Here is a 25447-nt window from a genome sequence, read left to right on the forward strand (position 1 = left end):
CAACTGCTAGAACAGGGCCTCATACTCCCTGATTGAACTAACCTCATTATCTCTACCTTGCTTCTTGCTTGCATATATATACTTGCCCCTGGAAATTTCCACTACATGCATCCAACGAACTGGGTATTCACCCACGAAAGCTCATGCTCCAGAACGTCAGATAGTCTATAAGGTGCCACAGGATTCTTTGCTGCTTTTACAGATCCAGACTAACAGGGCTACCCCTCTGAGTCTTTACCTTGACCTCCTAATGTGGGAAAACTAAAAATCGCTTTGTCTTAACTAGGATTTTATCTTTAACTAACAGTGAGGTAAGAACACAACTTTTTTTCCTAATGTAGACAAGGCCAAAATGAGCAAGGAAACACACTTATCTAAGAATGCAAAAAAGTATTTCCTCCCCTTTGAGTAAAACATGGCACTCTTGATACATCCCGTCACAAATTCAGTTTCTTTTACACTGAGGATGTGCTTTAGAATAAGGACTTCAAAGTTTCTTACACCTGACACTTAGCTTAATTTTTAGAAGGATTAAGTCATGCAGCTGCTGCATAATAAAATATGTAAGAAACACAAACACCGTGAATCAAGCACAAAATGTGGCAAATCAAAAACCTGAAAACTACATTTTATTAGTTAATAGGGTAGTTCAGCTATAAAATTATCAACAAGCGAAGCTGGCTCGGATGATGACATTTCAAACGTGTAAAGCGCAATGTATACACGTGTCATCTGTACTGCAAATAACTGTGTCCCCCCGTTAGCTCAATAAGAGCGAGCGCAGCTCCACAGTTCCAAGGTCGAACAGGGAGCAGGCGCGTGACAGAGCGCGGAGACAACGTTTGAAAGCTGAGATGAAACATCACCCGCCTCCACTCCCCCAATGCTGTAAACATTCACAGCAGCCCACGCCCCATGGAGCGCCGAGCGGGGGCGCGCGCTGGTGCCGGAAGTTCCGGGTCGGAGGGGACCGGAAGTCGGGACGTGGCCGCCTCGCCCCAGCCCAGCAGAGCCGAGCCGGAGGCTGAGGGAGGATGGCGGCCGCGGTGGTGGCGGCGCTAAGCTCGGAGCGACTCGAGGTCTCCATTGACGGGCTGACCCTGAGCCCCGACTCCGAGGAGCGGACCGGGGAAGCCCCGCCGGGGCAGCCGGATCCCCGAGCGGGGAACGCGGCGGGGTGGAGCCGGCCGGGCCCCGGGCCCCCGGAGGAGGCAGCGGCGCTGAGTCCGGAGCAGCGGTGGGGGTTCGGCCTGGAAGAGCTGTACGGCCTGGCCCTGCGCTTCTTCAAAGGTGACTGGCCCCGCCCCCGGCCTGTCCCGCCCGAGTGCCCGGGCTGCTGCCGAGCCCCGCCGCCTCCGGCCGCGTTTGCCCCCCTCCCCCGCCCCGGGGAGCGGCGAACGAGCTCGCTCCGCGCCCCCACGTGCACTGGAGCCCCTGAACGGGGCGCACGAGGCGCCGGCCGGGTCCTGGTTGGTGGGAGCGGAGCCGCGGCCGCAGCTTGTCTCGGACTCGGAGCCTTTGCTCACAGTTTAGCCCACGGATGATCCCTACTCTTTGGTGTGGGCCGGTGGGGCGCTGAGACAGCGAGGAGCCCAGTGCGCGCTCGGGGGGGCGGGCGAGCAGCAGCTTACAGGGCCGGGCAGCCGTCTGACTTGGCTTGGACTTAAAAGAAAACTGCCGGTAATAGCATCTGTTGAGTGTTTCTTTGTAAACCCTCTTCCTAACATCTCAGGTCTCCACTGTAAATGTGATAACACTAGAGAAGGAAAGAGGTTACGCTATAGTAGTAAATTTATATTAACAAGGATTGTAACAAACAGTTCTAAAATTGAGGCTTTTTTTTACTTTGTTTTGTTTCATGTTTAAAATAAAATTGTAGCAGCAAATTTAGCTCTATATTAGGGACAGAAGCAGTACTGGCTCAAGACAACAGGCACTACTGGCTCATATTTAGCGCTCCAGCTCCTGGGGTCATGTGTTGTGTTGGAATTTAAGTTTTAACTTTGTTTCTCATCTGCATGATGCAAAGAGAACCTTGAAAATGTGGACTGAGCATCACGATCTCAGTGATGGCTGCTTCAGTTTGCAGACAGCCGAACTATTGCTCTGAGGGCTACGAACTGCCCCATGCATCTCAAAGGCTCACTACTCTGGGTGCCCTGTGAACATTGTCCCAGGAAATAAAGTATGGCTATGCTACACACTTATCTTCTTGGGTAAGTACTGGGGGACCCTTGATGGCACCTCGGCCTGTCTGGAAGATGGAGATGAGATCCCTGTTGCCATCTTTATTGCTCCCAAGGGCAGAGGTTCTATCTTGGGGAAGGATGTAACTCTGCACAAGTTCTTTATACCATGCTCATCACCATAGTATCTGAGTGCCTTCCAGTAGTGCATTAAGTAATGTGACAAACATCTGTCACATGTTTCTTTCATCCTCTGCCTCTGGGGAGGTGTGTGAAGTGGAGCGTTTTGTTTTGTTTTGTTGTTTTTAATAAAATGTTACTATATGTTAGAGAAGGCAAGGTCAAAGAAGTACTCTTTGCACATAGACCAGATGGTGGTGAAGTTTGTGGCGGTCCTTAGTTCCTGTGTGAGTTCACGGTCTCATGCTAGCCCCCAAGAAAGCTCCGTCTTCTGGACGGATAAGCTTTAACCTTATTGTACAAGTTCCATTGTGCCAAAGGAATTAGACTGTTGAATACAGTCTTCATCCTGGAGCTTTATCGCTGATGCCCATGCATCTCTTCTAGGGGCCTGTGTTCTGGGCACCGCATTGCCTTAGAGGCTGGTCTTCACTAGGCACTTACATCAACTTAGTAGGTCTCTCAGGGTGTGAAAAATACAAACCCCGAATATGTAGCTATGTTGACCTAACCCCATGTGTAGATAGTGCTAGGTACCTGCAGCCACAGGTGAACCTCTCCGGTCAGTGTAGGTAGCGTCTGCTGAACTGAAGCACTGCTGCAGCTGTAGTGTTTTAAGTGTAGACATACCCTCAGTCTGACCTGGGGAAGGAGATCTAGTTCTGCAGTGTTTTTCTTTTTCCTATTAAGGAAATGCCTCTACTTGTTATTGTTTTAATTATTTAAAATATGAGAGGCAGACAGTTTTTATCTAATTGTAAGTTTGCATGAATTGGGAATCAGGATTCCTGGGTTCTATTCCTGAGTCTGTCACTGTCACTCTTTGTTGTCTGGGACAAGTCATGTAATCTCTGCCTTATTTCTACCTGATAAAAAGGATATAATACTTAACAGGGTTCTTGTGGGACTTGAGCACTTTTTAAAGTACTTTGAAACTTGTGTGGAAGGTACCTTATCTCTTTGCCTTTCATTCTTGGCTATGGTTTTATTACTCTGTTTCCCCAGGCTATTTAAAAGACATACTGTAAAAACGCACTTTGTGAACAAGCTTACGTTTAAGTCACCAAATGTAATGCATCAATTTACAACTATTTGTCAACTTTTCCACTTGTGCTTCAGTTATTTTTTTGAAGAAAGGTAAATCAACATGCTTTAATGGTCATAACTAAATAGAAATTTTGCCCTAGCTTTAATGCATCTTTTGCTACCTAGGATGGTACACTATAAACATATACATTTAAGCAATTATATAGTTCAGTATTTTCACATTCTTATTAACTGTACATTTTAGTATGTTAGAAAATGGTGAAAGATGATTTACTAGATAATTAACATTTGGCTCATGATTTGTGCCAAGCTGCATTAGGATGGTAACTGCAATTTAATTAAACACACAGAACAGCATATAAAATGTATTTTATTAAACATAACAAGCCCTTGATACAGTACATAGCCTATTGTGCCATATTTATAAAGCTTGACCTCAAAAATTAGATTTTTTTCCCTCCACCTGATTCTTTGTATAGAAAAGCAGCATTTAAGTCAGTTTTTGATAGAGGCTCCTGGATTCAGCATATTTATTTATTTTATTTAAATTTTTTAAGAGATTATAATAAATGTATGCTTTAACAGCGTTTGCATTACATTTGGATTTAATTTTGAACAGGTTTACTTAGAGAAAAAACACTAGAATTTAAATAACAAAAAACTGTTTTTTATCCACCCTGTGTGTTACTACTAATGGCCTACTGTCTTAAAAGTGATTTCTCTCAGAAAAAGACACTTATTTATGCTCTTAGGTACTGAGTACATTTCTCAGTTTGGACAATGGAAAATTAATTAAGCCAGTATCGTTTTTGTGTTTAATTAGTATCTGGTTTCTTGTGCTGCAGTGTTTGAACTTTCAATATTTTAAAAGTTCTTGTTGGCCTTAGGTTTGTAAAAGCTTAATTTTGTAAGGGTAAACTTGGGTGCAGTCTAAAGTCATGTATTCTTTTCAACCAGCATTCATTGTTTAGTCTGTACTGTGGGATTTTGTTTTTCTTTCAAAAACCAAAACTAAGTCTAGAGAGCCACCTGTGTCTAGGCATAGGGATAAACTTCAAGGTTCCCCTTCTCCTCCCCCAACTGCTGATGATTTTCATTCTAAGTCCAGATATTCCCTTCCAGTCATTACTAATCCTTTCTTTTCTTTGCAAAACATTCACCATAATGTAGCAGTCTGAACATTGTCATTTTGCTTATTAGTAATCGGCTACAGAGACTCACGTTCAGGTCAATGATTCAGATATGAAATAGGATAGTGACTATGGAATGACTGAAATGAATTGGTCTCGGTTCCATTCCCAATGGCTTAGGTATCTACATCGTAAAACACATTTTCACATTGGCACCATTTATTGGTAGTCTCAGAAAAGCGGCTAACAAGTGAATGCACAAGCTGTTGCTCCAGGTCAGAATTGAGGCATGCTGGAAGGCTAATGTTAGGAAGGCTATGTTGCTTGCAATCCCTCTACAAAAACTATACTATGTTGATTTAGAGAAGACTTAGGTGGTTGGTCTAGCAGTTTTCATGAACATTGAACTCTTAGGGAAAACATCTTCTATCCCTCTCTGAAGACTTGATAAGATGTCGTGGCCCATGTTGCTCGCTGTTCAGACACCCAACATAAAGCAGGTAAGGGCAACCTTGTGTCATGAATTGCTACTCTTGATGGCACTGATACGGATATTGGTATTGAGAGGGCATAAGTTGGAATACCGGGGAAGTTGCCACAGGAGGCCAAAGAATAAGCAGCCCTAGACAATAGGAAATTACTTATCCAAGTGTTGCTCCTGATTGTACATTTCTGGTACATGATTAGCTAACCCTGCAGTCTTTGATTCTTCTTTCCATAAAACTTAATTTTGATCAAAAAGCTCTAGGGTATATCTGCACTACAACTGGAAGGTGTAATTCCCAGCTCAGGCTGACATACTTGTGCTAGCACTGATCATGGTAGTTTGCCAAAAATAGCAATGCGGTTGCAGCAGAATGGATGGTGGCTGTTTGGCTAGCCACTTAAGCACATACCTAACGTCTCAGACAAGATTGTACTCAGGTGGCTGCTCATATTACCATGATCAGACTGCTGTTTTTAGAGCAATCGCTTGATCAGAGCTAGTGTGTTAGGCCAGTTAAAAAGCCGCAACTGATGCAGCTGCGCTGCTGTATCACTTTAATGAAGATGCTCTAAGCTGATGGAGGAGAGCTCTCCTGTCAGCATAGTTAATGCAACTCCCCGAAAGGCGGTAGCCATGTTGATGGTGGGTTAGGTTGGTATAACTAAGTCATTTGGAGGTGTGGATTTTTTAGATCCCTAAGCAATGTAGTTATACCAATATAGGTCTGTAATGTAGACTAGAGCTTAGTCTATCTGAGCTGGGAACTATAGCTTCCTGCTACAATGCAGATGTATCAATTAGGTAACTACACCTCTACCCCAATATAGTGCGACCTGATATAACACAAATTTGGATATAACGTGGTAAAGCAGCTCTCTGGGGGGGGCAGGGCTGCGCGCTCTGGCAGATCAAAGCAAGTTCGATATAATGTGGTTTCACCTATAATGCGGTAAGATTTTTTGGCTCCCGAGGACAGAGTTATATTGGGGTAGAGGTGTACTTATCACCATGATTGCCAAGGTTTTTCATTGTTGTGTGTTTATGTAGATCAAAAAACTCTACCTTTATTTGTGATGTGATAGTATGTAATTAAGAGTGGTAAGGATTAAAATATTAAAGGCAATTTTGTTTACTCTTTACCAAAGAGGGACATTAGGGATGGACTAGATATAATCCCTTTTCCATCTCCTCTGTTACTGGCAAAATTGTTCCCTGCTATACTACTGTATATTCTACTGTTTGTCCAATCTGCTTTAAAATTTCTCCAGTGTTAGGGCTTCCATCACTTTCGTTAGGAGAATATTCCATATTTCTAGGCCAGGTCTCCACTCAAAACCTTTGTCAGTATAGCAATGTCAGTTAGGAGTGTGAGAATTTTGAGACACCTCTATTCTGGCAAAAGCTCTACCATGGTCACCATTATACTAGCATGAAAATGCTTCTGCCGATGTAGCTTATTTCACTCGCTGAACTCCTGTAAACCATTGGTTCCCAAAGAGGGATCCCTGGATCTCTGCTGATCCATTGTTGTTATGTGGAGATCTGTACCTTGAGCCAAGGCCAAAACATTCTGGCACTTTTGCTATATGGATGATGCCATTTTATTCTCAAAATGGCATCCTGCACGTAGCATGACCTCTCATGCACCAGGCATGAGTGGTGGAAGCATTCCAGTAGTACCGCCATTGCCCATTTAGTATTTTACACCTCCTCACTCCCCTTTGAGGGCTTAGAATTACTTTTTCTGCCACAGACGTCAAGACTCAACACTTCTACAAGAGAAGAAAGTAATAACCCATTTGGGGGAAGCAGAAATACAGATCAAGTGAAGTAGGGTTTCAGGACTCTATGGTGGATATGGGAACTGAGTCCAGGGAATCCTGAGACCAGTAAACTCAACTGTGTGCGCACTTGTGCATTTGTGTCATAATAAACCTAGCTAATATACATGAGTTTCATGTTGTTCTAGGAAATGAAAGGGATCCAGGATATTTAGGTGCCAAAGGGGACGTTGGTGAAAAAAAGTTTGGGAACCACTGATATTTAAACTATATGAGCAAAAGACAAAAGCTCTTTTTTGCCAGTTTAAGCTGTACATATGTTAGGAGGGTTTGCCAGTGTAACTGCACCAGCAGACCTTTCTAATGCAGACTTGGCCTTATGGGATTGAAATCTCTCTGCCTGAAATGTCCATCTTTTCCCCCTAATCTTCAGTATACACCAGTCTGTGAGGAAGAGACTTGTTATCTTTCAGGAAATGATCAGCTGTGCAGCACCATCTATGCATAAAGAAACAATACTCATTTTACTATCAGGAAGCTACAGTGATATTCTAAGGCCTGGTCTGTACTTAAAAATTTGATCAACTAGCTGCATTGCTTGGGTGTGAGAAAACCCTTCCTTCGCTGTAGGAAGCACCTTCACCGTGGGTTCTGCAGCAGCACAGCTGCAGCAACCATGATGTAGACATGGCCCAAATCTGTTTCCTAATGTCATCTGACCACAGCCATCTGTTCCTCGAATCATGCTAAAGAAGGTCTGTCTCCTGTCTTTAGACACACCCAGAGGCTTCAGGACAGGAGGTATGACCTGGTCTGTTCTGTTGCTTGGCATGTAGCAATTGGTTACTAGAAATGGCTGAATTGTCCTGCCAATGAGTTTTGTGGGTACATTCTTGTTCTCTGGAATTTGAAAAGTGTTATCTGCTCTAGAGATCTGCAGATGTACCGTATATACTTGATCATAAGCCAGTTCGTTTATCAGCCGACTCCCCCAACATGGATAAGTAAAAATGGAAAAATTTTGTGACCCATTCATAAGCTGACCCTATAATTCAGGGATCAGCAAACTTTGGCTCCCGGGCCATCAGGATAAGCTGCTGGTGGGCTGAGATCGTTAGTTTGTTTACTTTGAGTGTCTGCATGCATGGAGGTAAACCTAAGTAAACACAGTGTCCCGGCGCACCAGCTGCTTACCCTGATGGGCCGGGACAGCAACTGGTGGGGGAAGAGAAGCTGAGGGTCAGGGGAGTAACCCCTGTGACCACCCCCCACATGACCCCACCCCTAGCCTGGGACCCCACGCTCTCCCCATCCCATCCCATCCCTTCCCACCTTAGCTGGAGCACGCCAGGGGCGGAGCCCGGTGGTGTTGCAGCAGCCTGCTTCAGTGGGCGGGGCCAGGTGGTGCAGTGGCAGTGTGCCAGCCACAGAGCTGCATCTGCTTCCGAGGCTGGGGGGAGAGCAGCACGGCCAGAAGTGGAGAGACTCTGGCTCTGCCTGTTCCCTTCTGTCTCTGTTGGCTGTGCTGCTTCTCCTTGCCCCCTCTGTTGGGGGGAGGGGCTGTGTCCCACCTCTCCCTCTCTATACCTGTTCATAAGCCAACCCCCTTCTCTGGTGCTTCCCTTTTTTATTAAAAAAGTTCGGCTTATGAACGAGTATATAGGATAAGTGGAATGGTGCTCGGCCTTGTTGATAACCTTGATTAACTTTCCCTAACTGGGATTTTTATTTCTGCTTTTCTTGCCTCCTCAACATATTCTGGAAGGGTGAGTGCTAATAACTGTACATAGATTAGACAGTAATTAGGTTTTAAGTCATTCTTGTAATGTTGTGGTTTGTCACTTCCAAAAAACATCAAATGAAAAACATTTTTGAGGCGGTTTTAACAACTCAAAATTAACTGTGTCCCATGGGACTCCTTCCCATAGAATGGATGCAGTAATTGAATAGAAGCCCGAGAGGGAGTGTTATGAGTATATTGTGCAATGTTTCTGGGTGAAGAATTTTCAATATTTAAAGTTATAAAATGAAAAGCAATGGTCAGTCGTGATATTTAGTTATATATAAACAATACGCCAGTACTCCTTTCTTTAAGCATATTTCATTGCATTCTTTCTTGAGTCTTAATTTGCCAGCATATATTCCATTTTAGATATACTACTTGACAATAATGAAACAGTAAATTAAATTTTCTGTGATTATAAGGGAGACAGTTGTTTCTGTGTGTGTTGCATCTTCAACTGCTTTCTATTTCTAGCTCATTTGAATGGTTTAATCTTTCTCTTGGTTATGCCGTACTTGCAGACTAAGGCAACGTCTACACTATGGGATAATTTCGAATTAATATAAACCGGTTCTATAAAACAGATAGTGTAAAGTCGATTGGACGCGGCCACACTAGGCACATTAATTCGGCGATGTGTGTCCATGGTCCGAGGCTAGCGTCGATTTCTGGAGCGTTGCACTGTGGGTAGCTATTCCGTAGCTATCCCATAGTTCCCGCAGTCTCCCCCACCCCTTGGAATTCTGGATTGAGAGCCAGTGCCTGATGGGGCAAAAATCATTGTCGCGGGTGGTTCTGGGTACAGCCTCACCCCTCCCTTCGTGAAAGCAGCAGACAACCATTTCGCGCCTTTTTTCCTGGGTGAACTGTGCAAACGCCATAGCACAGCAAGCATGGACCCTGCTCGGATCACTACCGCAATCGTGGACGTTGTAAACACCTCGCGCATTCTCGTGCAGTCTATGGTGAACCATGAACTGCAAAGGCAGGCGAGGAGGAGGCAGCTACGGCAGCGCGGCGACGAGAGTGATGAGGACATGGACACTGAATTCTCCCTAACCATGGGCCTCTGCATTTTGGAGCTCCTGCTGGTAATGGGGCAGGTTCTACCCATTGAACGCTGATTTTGGGCCAGGGAAAGAAGCACAGACTGGTGGGACCTGCATAGTTTTGCAGGTGTGGGACGATTCGCAGTGGCTGCGAAACTTTCGCATGCGTAGGAGCACTTTCTTGGAACTTTGTGACTTGCTTTCTCCTGCCCTGAAATGCCATACTACCAAGATGAGAGCAGCCCTCACAGTGGAGAAGTGAGTGGCAATAGCCCTCTGGAAGCTTGCAACGCCAGACAGCTACCGGTCAATCAGGAATCAATTTGGAGTGGGAAAATCTACTGTGGGGGCTGCTGTGATGCAAGTAGCCAAAGCAGTCATTAAGCTGCTGCTATGCAAGGTTGTGACTCTGGGTAATGTGCAGGTCATAGTGGATGGCTTTGCTGCAATGGGATTCCCTAACTGTGGGGGGGCGATAGATGGAACCCATATCCCTATCTTGGCCCCGGAGCACCAGGGCACCCAGTACATAAAACGGAAGGGGTACTTTTCAATGGTGCTGCAAGCACTGGTGGATCACAAGGGATGTTTCACCAACATCCATGTGGGATGGTCAGGAAGGGTTCATGACGCTCGCGTCTTCAGAAGCACAACTCTGTTTAAACGGCTGCAGCAAGGAATTACTTCCCAGACCAGAAAATAACAGTTGGGGATGTTGAAATGCCTGTCGTTATCCTGGGTGACCCAGCCTACCCCTCGATGCCATGGCTCATGAAGCCATACACTAGGCAGCCTGGACAGTGCTCAGGAGCTGTTCAACTACAGGCTGAGCAAGTGCAGGATGGTGGTAGAATGTGCATTTGGCCATTAAAAGGTGCGCTGGTGCACATTACTCACTCACTCAGACCTCAGCCAAACCAATGTCCCGTTTGTTATTATTATATTTTTATATTATATATTATATTATATTATATTATTATTATAAAGGGAGACCTTTATGGCAGGGTGGGAGGCTGAGGCAAATCATCTGGCTGCTGATTACGCGCAGCCAGACACCAGGGTGATTAGAAGAGCACACCAGGAAGCGGTGTGCATCAGAGAAGCTTTGAAAACGAGTTTCATCACGGGCCAGGGTACGGTGTGACTGCTGTGTTTGTTTCCCCTTCATGAAACCTCCCCCCTTTATTGACTCCTTCCCTGTAAGCAACCCACCCTCTCCCTTTGATTACAGCTTGCTTAAGGAAATAAAGTCACTATCGTTTAAAATCATGTATTCTTTATTAAAAAGTAATTATAAAAAGAGGCAGAAAATTAACAAGGTATCGCGGGTGTGGTTTGGGAGGAGGATAGGAGGGAAGGAAAAAGCCATTAAGCACATTTCAATGTAATGACAGCCTTTTGGTTGGACTGTCCACGGGGGTGGAGTGGGTGGGTGCACAAAGCCATTCCCCACGTGTTCTTACACGTCTGGGTGAGGAAGATATGGAACATGGTGAGTACTGAGGGTGATTAAACAGGGGCTGCAGCGGCACTCTGTGACCCCGCTGCTCTTCCTGAAGATCCACCAGACTTCGGAGGAAATCAGTTTGATCACGCAGCAGCTCCAGCGTTGCATCCCGCCTCCTCTGATCTTCCTGCCTACACCTCTCATCTCGAGCATCTCTCCTATCTTCACGTTGGTCCCTCCTGTCCTCACATTCACTGGCATCTTTCCTGTACTTTCAGATGAGCTCTTTCATTGCGGGTTACTTCCATGAATTCAGAGAACATTTCATCTCGCGTCCTCGTCTTCCTTCGCCTTATCTGAGCTAGCCTTCAGGATGGAGTAGGGAGGCTTGAAAAATGTGCAGCTGCATGAGGGAGGGAAAAAAGGGAGAGAAGTATTTTAAAAGATACATTTTACAGAACAATGGTTATACTCTTTCACAGTGAACAACCCTATTCACCTTACATAGCACGTGTGATTTCACTACAAGGTCGCATTTTGCATCTTTTAATATTGAGTGCCTGCGACTCTGGTGTTACAGATCTCACAGACGCAGGCCCAGGCATCAGAATTCAGCTTGCATGCGGTTATGGTAAGCCATTGTCTTTCGGCTTCTCCAGCCTTCATATACACAGTGCCCTCTGATGCTTCTTTCCTGTTAACAAGCAGCAGCAGACACCAACGCACCCCCTCCTCAATCCAGTTCTCTAGGATTGTTTTACCCCTCCCCCCACCGCATGGTTGGTATCATGGAAGATCACTGCTAATCATCCCTGTGTGCTCGCTGCGAGGTAGTCCTCCTCTTCCTCCTCCTCCTCCTCATCTTCCCTCTCCGCTGAATCCTCAGCCATGGTTGAGATTATAACTCCCACCTCGAAATCCACGGACAGGGGTGGGGTAGTGGTGGCGCAGCCCCCTAAAATTGCATGCAGCTCAGCGTAGAAGCGGCATGTTTTCGGTCCTGACCTGGATCTTCCGTTTGCTGCTTTGGTTTTCTGGTATGCTTGTCTGAGCTCCTTAACTTTCACTCTGCACTGCACTGAGTCCCTGGTGTGGCCTTTTCCCATCATAGCCTTGGAAACTTTTTCAAATATTTTTTTCATTTCGTCTTTTGGAATGGAGTTCTGTTAGCACTGAATCCTCTCCCCATATACCGATAAGATCCAGTATCTCCCATGTGGTCCATGCTGGTGCTCTTTTTTGATTCTCAGGAGACTGCATTGCTACCTGTGTTGATGAGCTCTGCGTGGTCACCTGTGCTGATCAGAGCTCCACGCTGGCCAAACAGGAAATGCAATTCAAAAGTTCGCGTGGCTTTTCCTGTCTACCTGGCCAGTGCCTCCGAGTTCAGATTGCTGTCCAGAGCGGTCACAGTGGTGCATTGTGGGATACCACCCGGAGGCCAATACCGTCGATTTGCGGCCACACTAACCCTAATCCGATATGTTAATATCGATTTTAGCGCTACTCCTCTCGTTGGGGAGGAGTACAGAAACCAATTTAAAGAGCACTTTATATCGAAATAAAGCCCTTTATATCGAAACACTGTTAAAATCGATTTAAACCTGTAGTGTAGACCAGGCCTAATATTAAACAGTCTTGCCTACATTGTTAATAGGCCTGGCTTTAACTTTAGCCTAGAGCAGGGGTAGGCAACCTATGGCATGCGTGCTGAAGGCGGCATGTGAGCTGATTTTCAGCAGCACTCACACTGCCCAGGTCCTGGCCATCAGTCCGGGAGGCTCTGCATTTTAGTTTAATTTTAAAATAAGCTTCTTAAACATTTTAAAAACCTTATTTACTTTATATACAACAATAGTTTAGTTATAGACTTCTAGAAAGAGACCTTCTAAAAAATGTTAACATGTATTACCGGCCCGCGAAACCTTAAATTAGAGTGAATAAATGAAGACTCAGCACACCACTTCTGAAAGGTTACCAACTCCTGGCCTAGAGGCTAACCTGTTTGAACAGTTGTCTCAATGTACAACTCATTGAGTGTTCAGTGGATCTCTAGGGTGTTATCACTTAATCAAGATGCTGACACAGTAAAGAAAAGCTGTATGGAGGATTGGATGGCTCGGGGATTGGTAATGGCCAGTTACACAGAGCTTTTACATCTTAAACATCAGTTAAGTCAAGCCTACATTGTTAGTGACTGAAAGTCACTAGGTCTAGCGTTTGAGTGGTCTGAGTAATTGTTGGGTCTCTGTTCAGTTTGTAGTGGACAGGGGTAGATAAAGATGACCATATCCTTCTACCATCCTTGGAGTAGTTTTCCTAGGTCATAGCTGAGGTATATCAATGGAAATGGATGGGGAAGCTTGTAGTGTTGCTGACTTTGGTATGTACCTCCTCTGGATATATAGGGGAACACATTGTCCAGTTTTGGTCTGGAACCACTCACAAGCAGTAAATATATATTGAAACAAAAGTTTCATTTTACCATGTAGAGATGTCTAGTAATTATATTCAGGGCTGTCAAAGGTTTGTGATTCAGGGATGCTAGACAAACCTGGCACTGAGGAGCCTATTTGGCAAGACTCAGAGGACTGTAGCTCTTTCCATGCACTCTGGTGCACAGTTTCAGCTGCTCAGTTTCATCATCTGATACAGTTTAACTGCTAAGGTTCTAAGGTCTTGTCTACACTGTAGAGTTTTGTCGACAAAAGTTATGTCGCTTTAATTAAAGTGCTCCTTGTATCTGCAGAGTGCATCCACAGTATGCTCCTTGCGTCGGCAGAGTGTGTCGACACAGAGAAGTGCACTGTGGGTAGCTATCCCACTGTGCAAATGGCTGCAGGGTGCTTTGGGAAGGGTTTGCAATGCCTCATGGGGCAGGTACAGCATCACATGTTGCAGGTTTCTCAATCCCATTGTTCCTTGGGCATCCTACTAGATTGCCAGCTGCTTTTCAGCTGAAGTGTATGAGGGGAGGGAGTGTGTGACAGGGAGCGTGTGTGTTGTGGGAGTATATATGTGAGAGAGATAGTTTATGTCTCCATTGGGGGAGAGGGTCAGCATGCTGTCTCGAAGTTCAGACAGCAGTCTGAGCTACCAATCTTTGGGGGAGGAACACCCTCCCATATCAGCTGTCCCCCTCCCCTCCTTGCACAGCAGAGCAGTTTCTCCTCCCCACACCCTGCAGCAGCCGCCTGCTCTGCCTGCCTGCCAATTCCACATTAAGGGTTCTGTGATTCCCTCTGAATTCTCCCACAGCCTTCTCAGCAGCTCTGTGAGCTCTCGAGGCTGAGGAATGTCGACGCTTTCTGAAGTTTTGAAAAGGTAGGAGTGCATGCTTGCAGGATAGCAGAGTTCAAAACCATGAGCAGAGCAGTCACAGTGGGCATTGTGGGATACTGGGGGAGGCCAGTTATGTCTACTAACGTAATGAACGGCAGCATCTACTCTGGCACTTTGACAATACTTTACTGCAAGAAGTGCTATGTCTCTTGTCAAAATGGTTTTATTTTGTCACCAAAAGTGGGATTGCAGTGTGTATGCCTCCAGTGTTTTACCTTTTGCCAACAAAACTCTGCAGTGTATACAAGGCCTAAGTATGATGGGTGGTTATAGCTTGGAGCTCACAAATGATTAAAACAAGAAACAGCTAGCATGTAATCTAGAAGCTCAGATTCTCTTGACTGACTCAGAAGAATACCATGTGCTAGGTACTTCCATTTATATTATGAACAAGCCACTGAATATTCTCCTCCCCCCATCCTCTTAATCTCTCAGTGGAAAGTTGTTTGATCTCTTTTTTTCATCTGGCTTTTTATTTCTTTCTCCCTTGGGGAACTTTCTTTGTCAATACAGATTTCAGCTTCACTTCATATTTGGAGCTTGGTCATCAGAGGGCTTATCTACATTGGGAAAATGTAGCTCTGTAATTCTCGACTCCTTGTAGAAATAGGCTTTATTAACCCTGCTCTGAGCTGGGCTCCGATACTAATTCTAAGGGTAGGGTTAGACAGTGTATGGTAAAAACACCCACAATCTGTCTATGCTACAGCATCCAACAATGAAGAGTTACAGGTACACAGTTGCCCATTATTAGATTTGCCCATGTGGGTTAGTGGTCTGAAAGTGTACTTTGCATATAAACCTAGACATAATGTTAGCTTAGTGCCCTTGTCCCTACCATGACCAAGGACAGTCATCTCCATTTAGATTAGCTTGGATTTTCTGATACTTGTTGTATGTAAATAGCATTTTCAACATGAGTATTCACACTAGAAACCTGTTTTTAAGAATCAAATTTACTTTATCTATTTTAACATTCAAATACTTTCAGTAAAGTGCTCACAAATGATCCATGGACCAAGAGCTATTTTCAGAAATTATCTGGTGGATAATTACAATTAAAATCATATAGCTGGACATAACATTTAACTTCTGTTTTTCCTACAGTGTTGCCTATCAAAGTGGTATATCAGCCATGGTTCTCGTTTATGTTTATTTAAGAAAAAATTTCATGGTAACTGTACTGATTTGAAACTGTGGGCATGTTTACACTAAATCAACTTAGGTTAGGTCGACTTACAGCAGGGGAGGGCAAACTACGGCCCGCGGGCCGGATCCGGACAATCAAGGTTTTCAGTCTGGCCTGCGGGATTGCCAGGCTCCCAGAAGCGGCTGGCACCACGTACCTGCAGCCCTTGAGAGGTGAGGGCAGAGGGCCCTGTGCGCTGCCCTCGCCTGCAGGCACTGCCCTCCACAACACCCATTGGCCGAGAACATGGAACTGCAGTCAATGGGAGCTTTGGGGGTGGTACCCGCAGGTGAGGGCTGTGTGCGGCAGAACTGCCTGCCCCACCCCACCCCCAGGAGCCACTACCAGACATGTTGGCCACTTCTAGGAGCAGCGCAGGACCAGGGCAGGCAGAGAGCCTACCTTAGCCCCCCTGTGCGCCGCTGCCACCCCAGAGCCGCTAGAGGAAAGCGGTGCCAGGCTGGAGCCTGAACCCCTCCACCCCAAACCCCAACTTCCTGCCCTGAGCCCCTGACCCCCTGCTGCATCTGCCCTGCACCCCAAGCTGCTGCCCTGAACCCCCTCCTGCACTCCAGCCCCCTGCCACTCTCCTCCTGCACCCCAGGCCCCTGACCTGAGCCCCCTGCCTTGAGCCCCTTCCTTCACCCCTTGCTCTGAGTCCCTTCCTGCACACCACATCCCATGCTCTCTCCCGCCTCCCAACCCCGTGCCCCAGCCCTACATTCATGGCCCTGCATACAATTTCCCCATCCAGATGTGGCCCTCGGACCAAAAAGTTTGCCCATCCCTGACTTACAGCCATTGCAGTAATTACTGTGGTGACTGATGTCCACATTACCCTCATTCTGTCAGTGGTATATGTCCTCACCAGGAGTGCTTCCACTGACTAAAGAGGGCCAGTGTGGGAGGCTGAAAACCAGGGCCCCATGCAGCTCCCCACCAGAAGCTCAGCTTCCGCCCAGCTGGGAGATGGGAGAAGCCACCTGGAGTCCCATCAGGTGCCATGCTCCTGGTATGGAACTTACAGTTGAGAGCTTTGGGCAGCTGGGTTCTGAGCTGGAAGCTGTGCTTTCTTCTCAATTTCACAGCTCCAACCTGTAAATACTTTGACTGCAATTCATGACTGTACAAGCAGTACCAGCAAGCACAGGTTTTGAGTGCAGTAGGTCTTTCACTTAAATTCTGTATTGTGGTTATCTACAGTAATGGCTCCCTTATACTAATCTTTCTAAAAAGAGAAAGATGTCATTCACTCGATCTTGTGTAAAAGGAAACAAGTCATTTCAGCAAGCAGTATAATTCAAAGAATGGGTGTTCCTTTGCTTTGTTTTGACAGCTAGTGAAACATGCTGGGATAGTCCTAGTTGACTCTTTGTTTATAAATCTTCCATGCAGCATTTTTCTTGCTAAAAAGTAGAGCCATGCATGGATACATTATTTGTATCTGCAACCATCCACAAACATGGTTCGCTAATATAAAGCGAGTATCTGCAGATTTGCATGGCTCTACTAATAAGCGTTCAGTGTGATTGGACTAAGACGGCATCAAGATGTGATATGCAGAATTGATACAGAATCTGAAAGTTCTGAAATTAATTTTAATGCTGTTTCTCCTTTAGCACTGAAATCCATTCAATTTAAACCTTGATAATTGTCACCACTAGCCTCTTAATTGTGGAGTAGTATCACATTTTGCCAGCATGGCTGGAGTAACTTAATTGCCTTAAGCAAGATTTTCCTCTTAAATTGTGGATTGTTTACTTTCTGCAGTCTTCCTTGCTGTAGCTCTTGGCATAAAGCAGTGTGCTGGGAGAGAAGCAGAGCCCTGATTAGGGCGTGGGGCTTCTCTGCTTAGGGATCCTATAAAGGTAGCCAGCCAGTCAGGCAGCAGCATAGACAGCCGCAGTGGCACAGGAGCCAGCAAACAGAGCTGTGAACAAGGGAGTTTCAGTGAGTTTGTGGGGGAGACTAAGAGAGCTAGGCAGAGGAATAGACAGGCTAGTGAAGGGAGTGGGTGGTGGTCTGCTGGTGTTCTGGTACCCATTGGGGGTTTGTTTTGCTATGGGTGGTGGTGGTTTGGTTTGTGTTTCCTGGAGTAACAGGTTTTAGGTGGGAAGGCTATGACTGATACAGACGCAGCAGTGAAAGACACAATGAGGATGACTGGATGTGGAAGCTGCGGCATGTATGTGATCCTGGAGGGGGTACCTGATAAGAGTTTTTTGTCTGCATGAAGTGCTGCCTGATAGAGCTGATAGAAGAAAAGATCCGAGGATTGGAGATGCAGGTGGAAACTCTGGCAGAGTGTAGAAGGGAGTTCGAGCAGATGATGGGGCACAGACATGAGGAGGCTGAAGGGTAAAGCTCAGACTTGCAGATGGAAGCAGAACCAAAGAATTCTGAGGGGAGACTGCTTTTGAGGAAAGTGGACAGTGGAAGCATGTGAGCAAGAGAACCAGGCAGAGGAAAAGATGGGCTAGTGAAGGAGAAATAGCGCTCAGGAACAGGTTTGCAGAGTTGGAAAATGAAGAAAGGGCACAACAGGTGGTCGCTGTAGGTGAGGGCAAGAAAGAAGAAAAGAGCAGCTAGTCCTGTAGGAAGAGAGGAAGAGTCAATGGAGATGACACCAAATATGAGCCTCAGGAGGATACGGGATGGGTTACGGAGGATTGCAAGAGACAACAGAAATTGAGAGGACTTGCAGCCAGAGGGAACGGGATAGACCAGAGAATCGCACTGTCACCAGGAAAAGGCAGGTCTATGGGATTGCGACTCCTTACTGAGAAGAACAGACAGGCCTGTAATTAGAGCTGATCCGGAGAACAGAAGGGTGTGATGTCTGCCAGGTGCTAAGATACGGGATGTGGACCTGAGGCTGAAAAGGATCCTAATGGGAGCGGGAAAGAATCCACTGACTGTCGTTCATGTGGGAACAAATGATACAGCTAGATTCTTGCTGGAACGTATCAAGGGAGACTATGCCAGGCTGGGGAAGACGCTTAAGGAAATCGAGGCTCAGGTGATCTTCAGTGGGATTCTGCCTGTTCCTAGAGAAGGGCAACAAAGGTGTGACAAGATTATGGCGATCAACAGATGGCTCAGGCCGTGGTGCTATAAGGAGGGTTTTGGGATGTATGGCCACAGGGAAGCATTCATGGACAGAGCACTGTTCTCTCTGGATGGACTTCACCTGAGTAAAGAGGAAATAGACTTCTAGGATGGAGGCTGGCACAACTGATTAAGAGAGTTTTAAACTAGGAATTTGGGGGAGATGGTTGGGAGATGTCCAGGTAATCTCCATGCCAGAATTTGACATTGAGAGGAAAGAAAACAAAGTAAGAAAGGATACAGCTGTGGGTATGAGAATGGACATAAGAAGGAAGGGTAGTGTAGATAGCAGTCTAATTGGTGATACTGGTGGTAGAATGTCTGTGCCTAATCGGGTAAAGAATTGTCAGTGAAGCCAAATGGCAAAAATTTAGATGTTTGTACGCTAATGCAAGGAGCGTAGGTAACAGAATGGAGGAACGATTGCTACTGGTGCAGGAAGTGAAACCAGATATTATAGGGATAACAGAAACATGGTGGAATAGTAGTCATGACTGGAGTAGAGGTATTGAAGGCTACCTGTTGTTTAGGAAAGACAGAAATAAAGGCAAAGGTGGTGGAGTAGCATTGTATACCAATGATGAGGCACACTGTAAAGAAATAAGAAATGATGGAATGGATAAGACAGAGTCTGTCCGGGCAAAAATCGCATTGGGAAAGAAAGCTACTAGAGCCTCCCCTGAGAGTGTGCTTGGCGTGTGCAGCAAACTGTCAGGGTTGGATTTGGATATGGATAGACCTCTTTAACGTTTTTAATGAAGTAAACACTAATGGGAATTGTGTGATCATGGGAGACTTTAACTTCCCAGATATAGACTGGAGGACAAGTGCTAGTAGTAATAATAGGGCTCAGATTTTCCTGGGTGGGATAGCTGATGGATTCCTTCACCAAGTAGTTGAGGAACCAACAAGAGGAGATGCCATTTTAGATTTGGTTTTGGTGAGTAGTGAGGCCCTCATAGAAGAAATGGTTGTAGGGGACAACATTGGTTTGACTGATCATGAGCTAATTCAGTTCAAACTAGATGGAAGGATAAACAAAAATAGATCTCGGACTAGGGGTTTTGATTTCAAAAGGGCTAACCTTAAAGAATTAAGGAAATTAGTTAGAGAAGTGGATTGGACTGAAGAACTTGTGGCTCTAAAGGGGGAGGAGGCCTGGAATTACTTCAAGTCAAAGTTGCAGAAACTATCAGAAGCCTGCATCCCAAGAAAGAGGAAAACATTCATAGGCAGGAGTTGTAGACTAAGCTGGATGAGCAAGCATCTCGGAGAGGTGATTAAGAAAAAGCAGAAAACCTACAAGGATGAATGTGAGGTTAGCAAGGAAGTTACCTTTGGAGTATAGACAGTGTGGGAATTGAAAAGTTGGAAGGGGGAAAAGGGCCCAAAGGCCAATGTAGATTTTGAAAACCCTTTTAAACAAAAAGGGGGATTTGAAAACCCAGCAGTAATTCTTAGCATACCCATAAGAAGATAAAAAGCAAGAAGTGCCGCTAAACACTGATATGATGACTTAAGGTATAAATCTAGCATGCTCCATCTAAACAAAACTTTGCTCAGTCTTAATGAGACTGGGTAATTGTGGTGACAAATTGGATGAGGATATGAGTAGATCTACCACATCCAGTAAGCAAACCTTCAAATACGTTTTAATGGACTAAATTTGGGCCAAATTAATCTTATCCAAGAATATAAAACACTGGACATGAAAGTTGTCCGTTGTCTATAAGTATATGATCCGTAAATCAGGTTGTCTCTCGATCGTAATGCTAATTTATTGTTCTTTTTAGAAAGGAAAGTGATCAAGTAACTAATTAGCCTTAGTTTGCATCTGGTAGCAAGGTCTTGAAAATGTGAAGAGAAAGTAATTTTAGGACATTGATGTTTTGCTAGACAATAGTTACCAAAAGTACATCATGCCTATACTCGCGATGACTCTTTGAGAAGTGTAACGATTTCTAACAAGTAAACGCGAGTGTTATGTATTTACGCTATGCAGTAGGCATTTAATTGTTCGCGTTGTTGTGAGCTTAAATTGAAAATGGATTCACTATTTAAATTGAAGTGATAAGAACTTGTAAAGGGATGATACAGCAGGTCATACTGAAAGTGTAATTCGCTGGCAAGCTCTTAATTACTTCCTCAGGGATTGTTTTGGATAACTCTATTATCTTTTTAATAGTGAGCTTGCACAAAGACTGTGCTTAAGTTGTCGGATGTCGCAGGAGATTTGCTAATACAGAGAAGACCGGTTATGATACATTAAGTCTTATAACCTTGTAAACTGAGTCATCTTAGTATAGGTGAAATTTTAATTAGTGAAAGTCAGGTTATGCATTTGAGGCATTTACATAACAAGACTTTTGTTATATAATCGGGACACATCCTTGAAGTTAACAGAGGAGGAGAGGCCGTCGGTGTGGTTTATGAGAGGATGACTATGACCAATGTGTCATGCCGTTAAAAAAGCTATTGCGTTTGGAGCATCAAGTGAGTATTCCCGTAAAGATAAGACGTGTTCGTTACCGTTGTATAAGCACTGGTGAGGACTCTGAATTTGATGCAGTTTCTATCTCCATGTTTAGAAGGAGAATTCATACTGTAGTGACGCTATATATTAGTTACTAGAGTATCTTGTGAAGTGATGATTCCTTGTCTTGTTTGAAAGTGCTCAAACTGGCTTGTTTACCTAACAAAAGAAGGCTTGGGAGATTGATTGCTCTTTATAAATATATCAGAGGGATAAATATCAGGGAGGGAGGGAGAGGAATTATTTAAGCTTATTACCAACGTGGACACAACAACAAATGAATATAAACTGGACATTAGGAAGTTTAGACTTGAAATTAGATGAAAGTTTCTAACCATTAGAGAAGTGAAGTTCTGGAACAGCCTTCCAAGAGGAGTAGTGGAGGCAAAAGACACATCTGGCTTCAAGACTAAGCTTGATAAGTTTATGGAGGGGATGGTATGATGGGAAAGCCTAATTTTGGCAATGAATGAATCTTTGATTATTAGCAGGTAAATATGCCCAATGGTCTATGATAGGATGTTAGATGGGGTGGGATCTGACTTACTTCAGAGAATTCTTTCCTAGGTGTTGGCTGGTGAGTCTTGCCATATTTGGGGTCGGGAAGGAATTTTCCTCCAGGGCTGATTGGCAGAGGCCCTGGAGGTTTTTCGTCTTCCTCTGCAGCGTTGGGGCACAAGTCACTTGCTGGAGGATTCTCTGCAGCTTGAGGTCTTTAAACATAAATTTGAGGACTTCAGTAACTCAGACATAGGTTAGGGGGTTGTTACATGAGTGGGTGGGTGAGCTTCTGTGGCCTGCGTTGTGCAGGATGTCAGACTAGATGATCATAATGGTCCCTTCTGACCTTAAAGTCTGAGTCCATAAGACACACAGAACAGTGTTTAAAACTCTGTGGAATGTAAAATTAAAATCTTAGTTCTTTTATACAGAAACTCATCCCCATGCCATTATAGGGGACTTGGGAAGCATACTTGTGAAAAATTCACAATAAGAAGCCTCTTAAGTATTTGAAAAGTATAGATCCATATGATTCAGTGTTGGTCTATGTAACTTAAATATTTAGATATTAATTACCATATTTTTTGCTAAAGATGCAATCTAGGATACATTATTTAAAACACTTCATAATTATGTTGCAATAACTACAGCTGAGTGTTTCTATTCTGGACAAATTTGCTTCATTTTGACCAAATAATAGGACTTATGACTTGTATTTAACAAGTCAAGGGGCAGATAATTTCCTCTGGGGCAAAAAATTGAGAACACTTAAGGATAGGTTACCCTCTCAGTTCTGTGAGACCTTTTCATACTGGTGTAAGTTTCTCTCTTAAAAAATAAATAAATAAATTGTAATACCAAATTGTTCTCTTTGCTTTGGCAGAGAAAGATGGCAAAGCCTTTCATCCAACATACGAAGAAAAACTTAAACTTGTGGCGCTGCACAAGCAGGTTCTGTTGGGACCCTACAATCCGGACACTTGCCCTGAAGTTGGATTCTTTGATGTACTGGGAAATGATAGGAGGTAGTTTGTCTCTTTCATTGGCCTATACTTCAAACAGACAGTAAGAGAAATGCAGTTAACATAATCTTGGTTCAACAGTAGCAAAACAAATATATTGTACTGTCTGGAAATGCAAATACATTGGTGGAAGGGGGAGTTCTTCAGATACATGAACCGGACATCTGAGTTTCTTGACAAATATAAGAATAGAATTGTTTAGACTTGAAACTCAGGAATACTCAGCATCCTCTAATTCTTCATGAATCTAATGAGATTTTGGGGCATTAACTAATCAAAATAGTGACATGTTATAACAGAAATGACTTAAATAAATTGTATAGATCTAGCCAGTTGAAGATAATCAGTCATAACATAGAACAGAAGCAAGAGGGGGATAATACATCAAATGCCTGTTTCCAGTTTATCTGAATTTTGGAATTTTCAAAGTATAATGTGAAGTTATAGTTAGGTTTAATGGTGTGCGTTAGAGACTAGCTTGCAATATTTTAACAAAATCCCTTCATAAATGTTATGCCATTAAAAAAAGGGATGAGCAGAAAAAAACCTTGTAGGATAGGGAGGAAAAACAGCTATGAAGTCTTCCGGTTGAAGAAGAAAAACTGTTTTCTCCAGTTAGTATAAGATAGACACACTTGGTCCCGAGTCTATTATGCACCATAGCTTAAAATGTGACTAATTTCAGCCTTGGTTCCTTTTGTGTTCATTGGATTGGGAATTGACTACTAGCTTGAGAAGATGGTTGTATGTCCTTCTAACATTTTATGCTCTTAGGCGTATTATTTTTTGTTTCTCCCAGGAAAGAATGGGCAGCCCTTGGAAACATGTCAAAACAGGAAGCCATGGCAGAATTTGTACAGCTACTTAATAGGTGTTGTCATCTCTTTTCAACATATGTCACTTCCCATAAAATAGAGAAAGAAGAACAAGAAAAGAAAAGGTGAAGTTGTGTTTTGGGGTTTTTTTTTTTGTGTGGAAGGGAGCTATCTTCCTCTGTGTGCGGGCAAAGGTACAGCTAGCTTCAGTTGCAGGCCCTTAGCTTTGTCAGTGATCGGCTACCAAATTGCCTTGTACCATTCACACTCCTTAACCCTTTTTACCATTTCAGTGATAAGTGAGTATTTGAAGGAAGGAGGTAAGAAAACTAAACCTCTCTAGAGTGCCTTAGGAGTGCCTGGCTATTTCTACTGACATTTGTAATATCTTTGTGAGGAACTGAGTCTGTCTAAAAATAACTTCCCAACTATCTGACACACTGAACAACTAGAATATAAAATGAGCAAATGCCTAAAATCTCCTATCCTACCATTCTCCAGTGGGCATGGGTGGCAGCTGAAATCCCTCTTTGGGGAGGCTAGTCCCCTGGGCCCACCCCTACCTTGCTCCTTCCACCCCCCCCCCATGGCCAGGGGATCCCAGGCTGGCCTGAGCCCCACCCTGGACTGCTGGCCTAGGTGTCTGCCTCCTACGGGGACCAGATGTCCCAATTTTATAGGGACAGTCCCGATTTTTGGGTCCTTTTCTTATATAGGCTTCTATTATCCCCCACCCCCTGTCCTGGTTTTTCACACTTGCTGACTGGTCACCCTACTCCCTCCACCCCTCTCCAGCTGCCAGCTTCCAGGGAGAGGCTGGTGGCAAGGAGGTTATGCAGTGTCTGGTTTTGCGAGGGATGAGGGTGGAGGTGAGGAGGGATGCGGCAGGTGGGGCGGGGGGTAGTGGAGGGGAGGAGAGGAGGGACAGACTCACCTGGTCAGTGAGGCCTCGGGAGAAAGGGCGGAGCAGGGAGTGGAAGAGGCAGAGCGCAGCAGGGCCTCCCGACCTATTGGACAGCAGGTTTATACAGCAGCTCGTGTGTTGTTAAATAGACCTGTAGTAGTTTCTAAGTCGTTGGCAAACGTAGGGGAGGGAGGAGTGATTGTGGCTGAGCTCAAGTTTCCTGCCATTTAGCTTCAAGTTCTACCACAGTTTGCTGACAAAAGTAACTTAGTGGGTTAGAGTGATCATCAAATTATGATTCTAAATTTTACCTGTGGCAAATCTGGTGACAGCTGAGTAAAGCTCAGACAATAGTCTTTCTTCTCCATATCTTCAGAAAGATGTTATACCTGTCAAGTTAGAGGGGATGGGGCAATGTGTGAAACACTGAATGCCTTATCATACATATGAAAAGGAACACTAAGCCATGTACCCCACTGAGGGTCATGTAGACATATTTGACTTTCCCGCCAATGACAAAATGGTAAAAGTAACTAAATTTAGGATTGTGGAGATGCTGAAAGTATCATTGAATGGATGTCACAGGAGGGAAGAGGAGGAACAGAGGCGTCATGAAGAGGAAGAGCGAGAGCGTTTACAAAAGGAAGAAGAGAGACGTAGACGAGAGGAAGAAGAGAGACTGAGACGGGAAGAAGAAGAGAGGCGGCGAATAGAGGAGGAAAGGCTCCGGATGGAACAGCAGAAGTGAGTTGTTGGAATAGACAAAATTTAAGAAAATTGCTATCCGTGCTATTGGAATAGTTGCCTTTCGTTCTGTGCTTGCTTTGGAATAGTTATACCATAAACAAATACCAAAAGTTTTGGTCAGGAGCAGTCTGTGTGTGGATCAGATATGGCATATGGAGTTCTACAATGAGAACTGCAGCTACGCATCTTACAGAGG

At 44.5% G+C, this 25447-nt stretch overlaps 1 protein-coding gene across 1 annotated transcript in view; it reads left to right on the forward strand.

Moving 5' to 3' along the window:
* Nucleotides 1-989: 989 nt before the first annotated feature.
* Nucleotides 990-25447, forward strand: part of ACBD3 (acyl-CoA binding domain containing 3) — a 40211-nt gene continuing 15753 nt past the window's right edge. The window contains exons 1-4 of the mRNA XM_032766503.2: nt 990-1290; nt 22647-22788; nt 23585-23725; nt 25090-25248. Coding sequence (XP_032622394.1) covers nt 1035-1290; nt 22647-22788; nt 23585-23725; nt 25090-25248 — 698 coding nt within the window. The 5' untranslated portion in view covers nt 990-1034. The remainder of the gene's footprint in view (nt 1291-22646; nt 22789-23584; nt 23726-25089; nt 25249-25447) is intronic.

This window comes from Chelonoidis abingdonii, chromosome 3, assembly GCF_003597395.2.
Source record: "Chelonoidis abingdonii isolate Lonesome George chromosome 3, CheloAbing_2.0, whole genome shotgun sequence".
In the NCBI taxonomy this organism is placed as follows: Eukaryota; Metazoa; Chordata; order Testudines; family Testudinidae; genus Chelonoidis; species Chelonoidis abingdonii.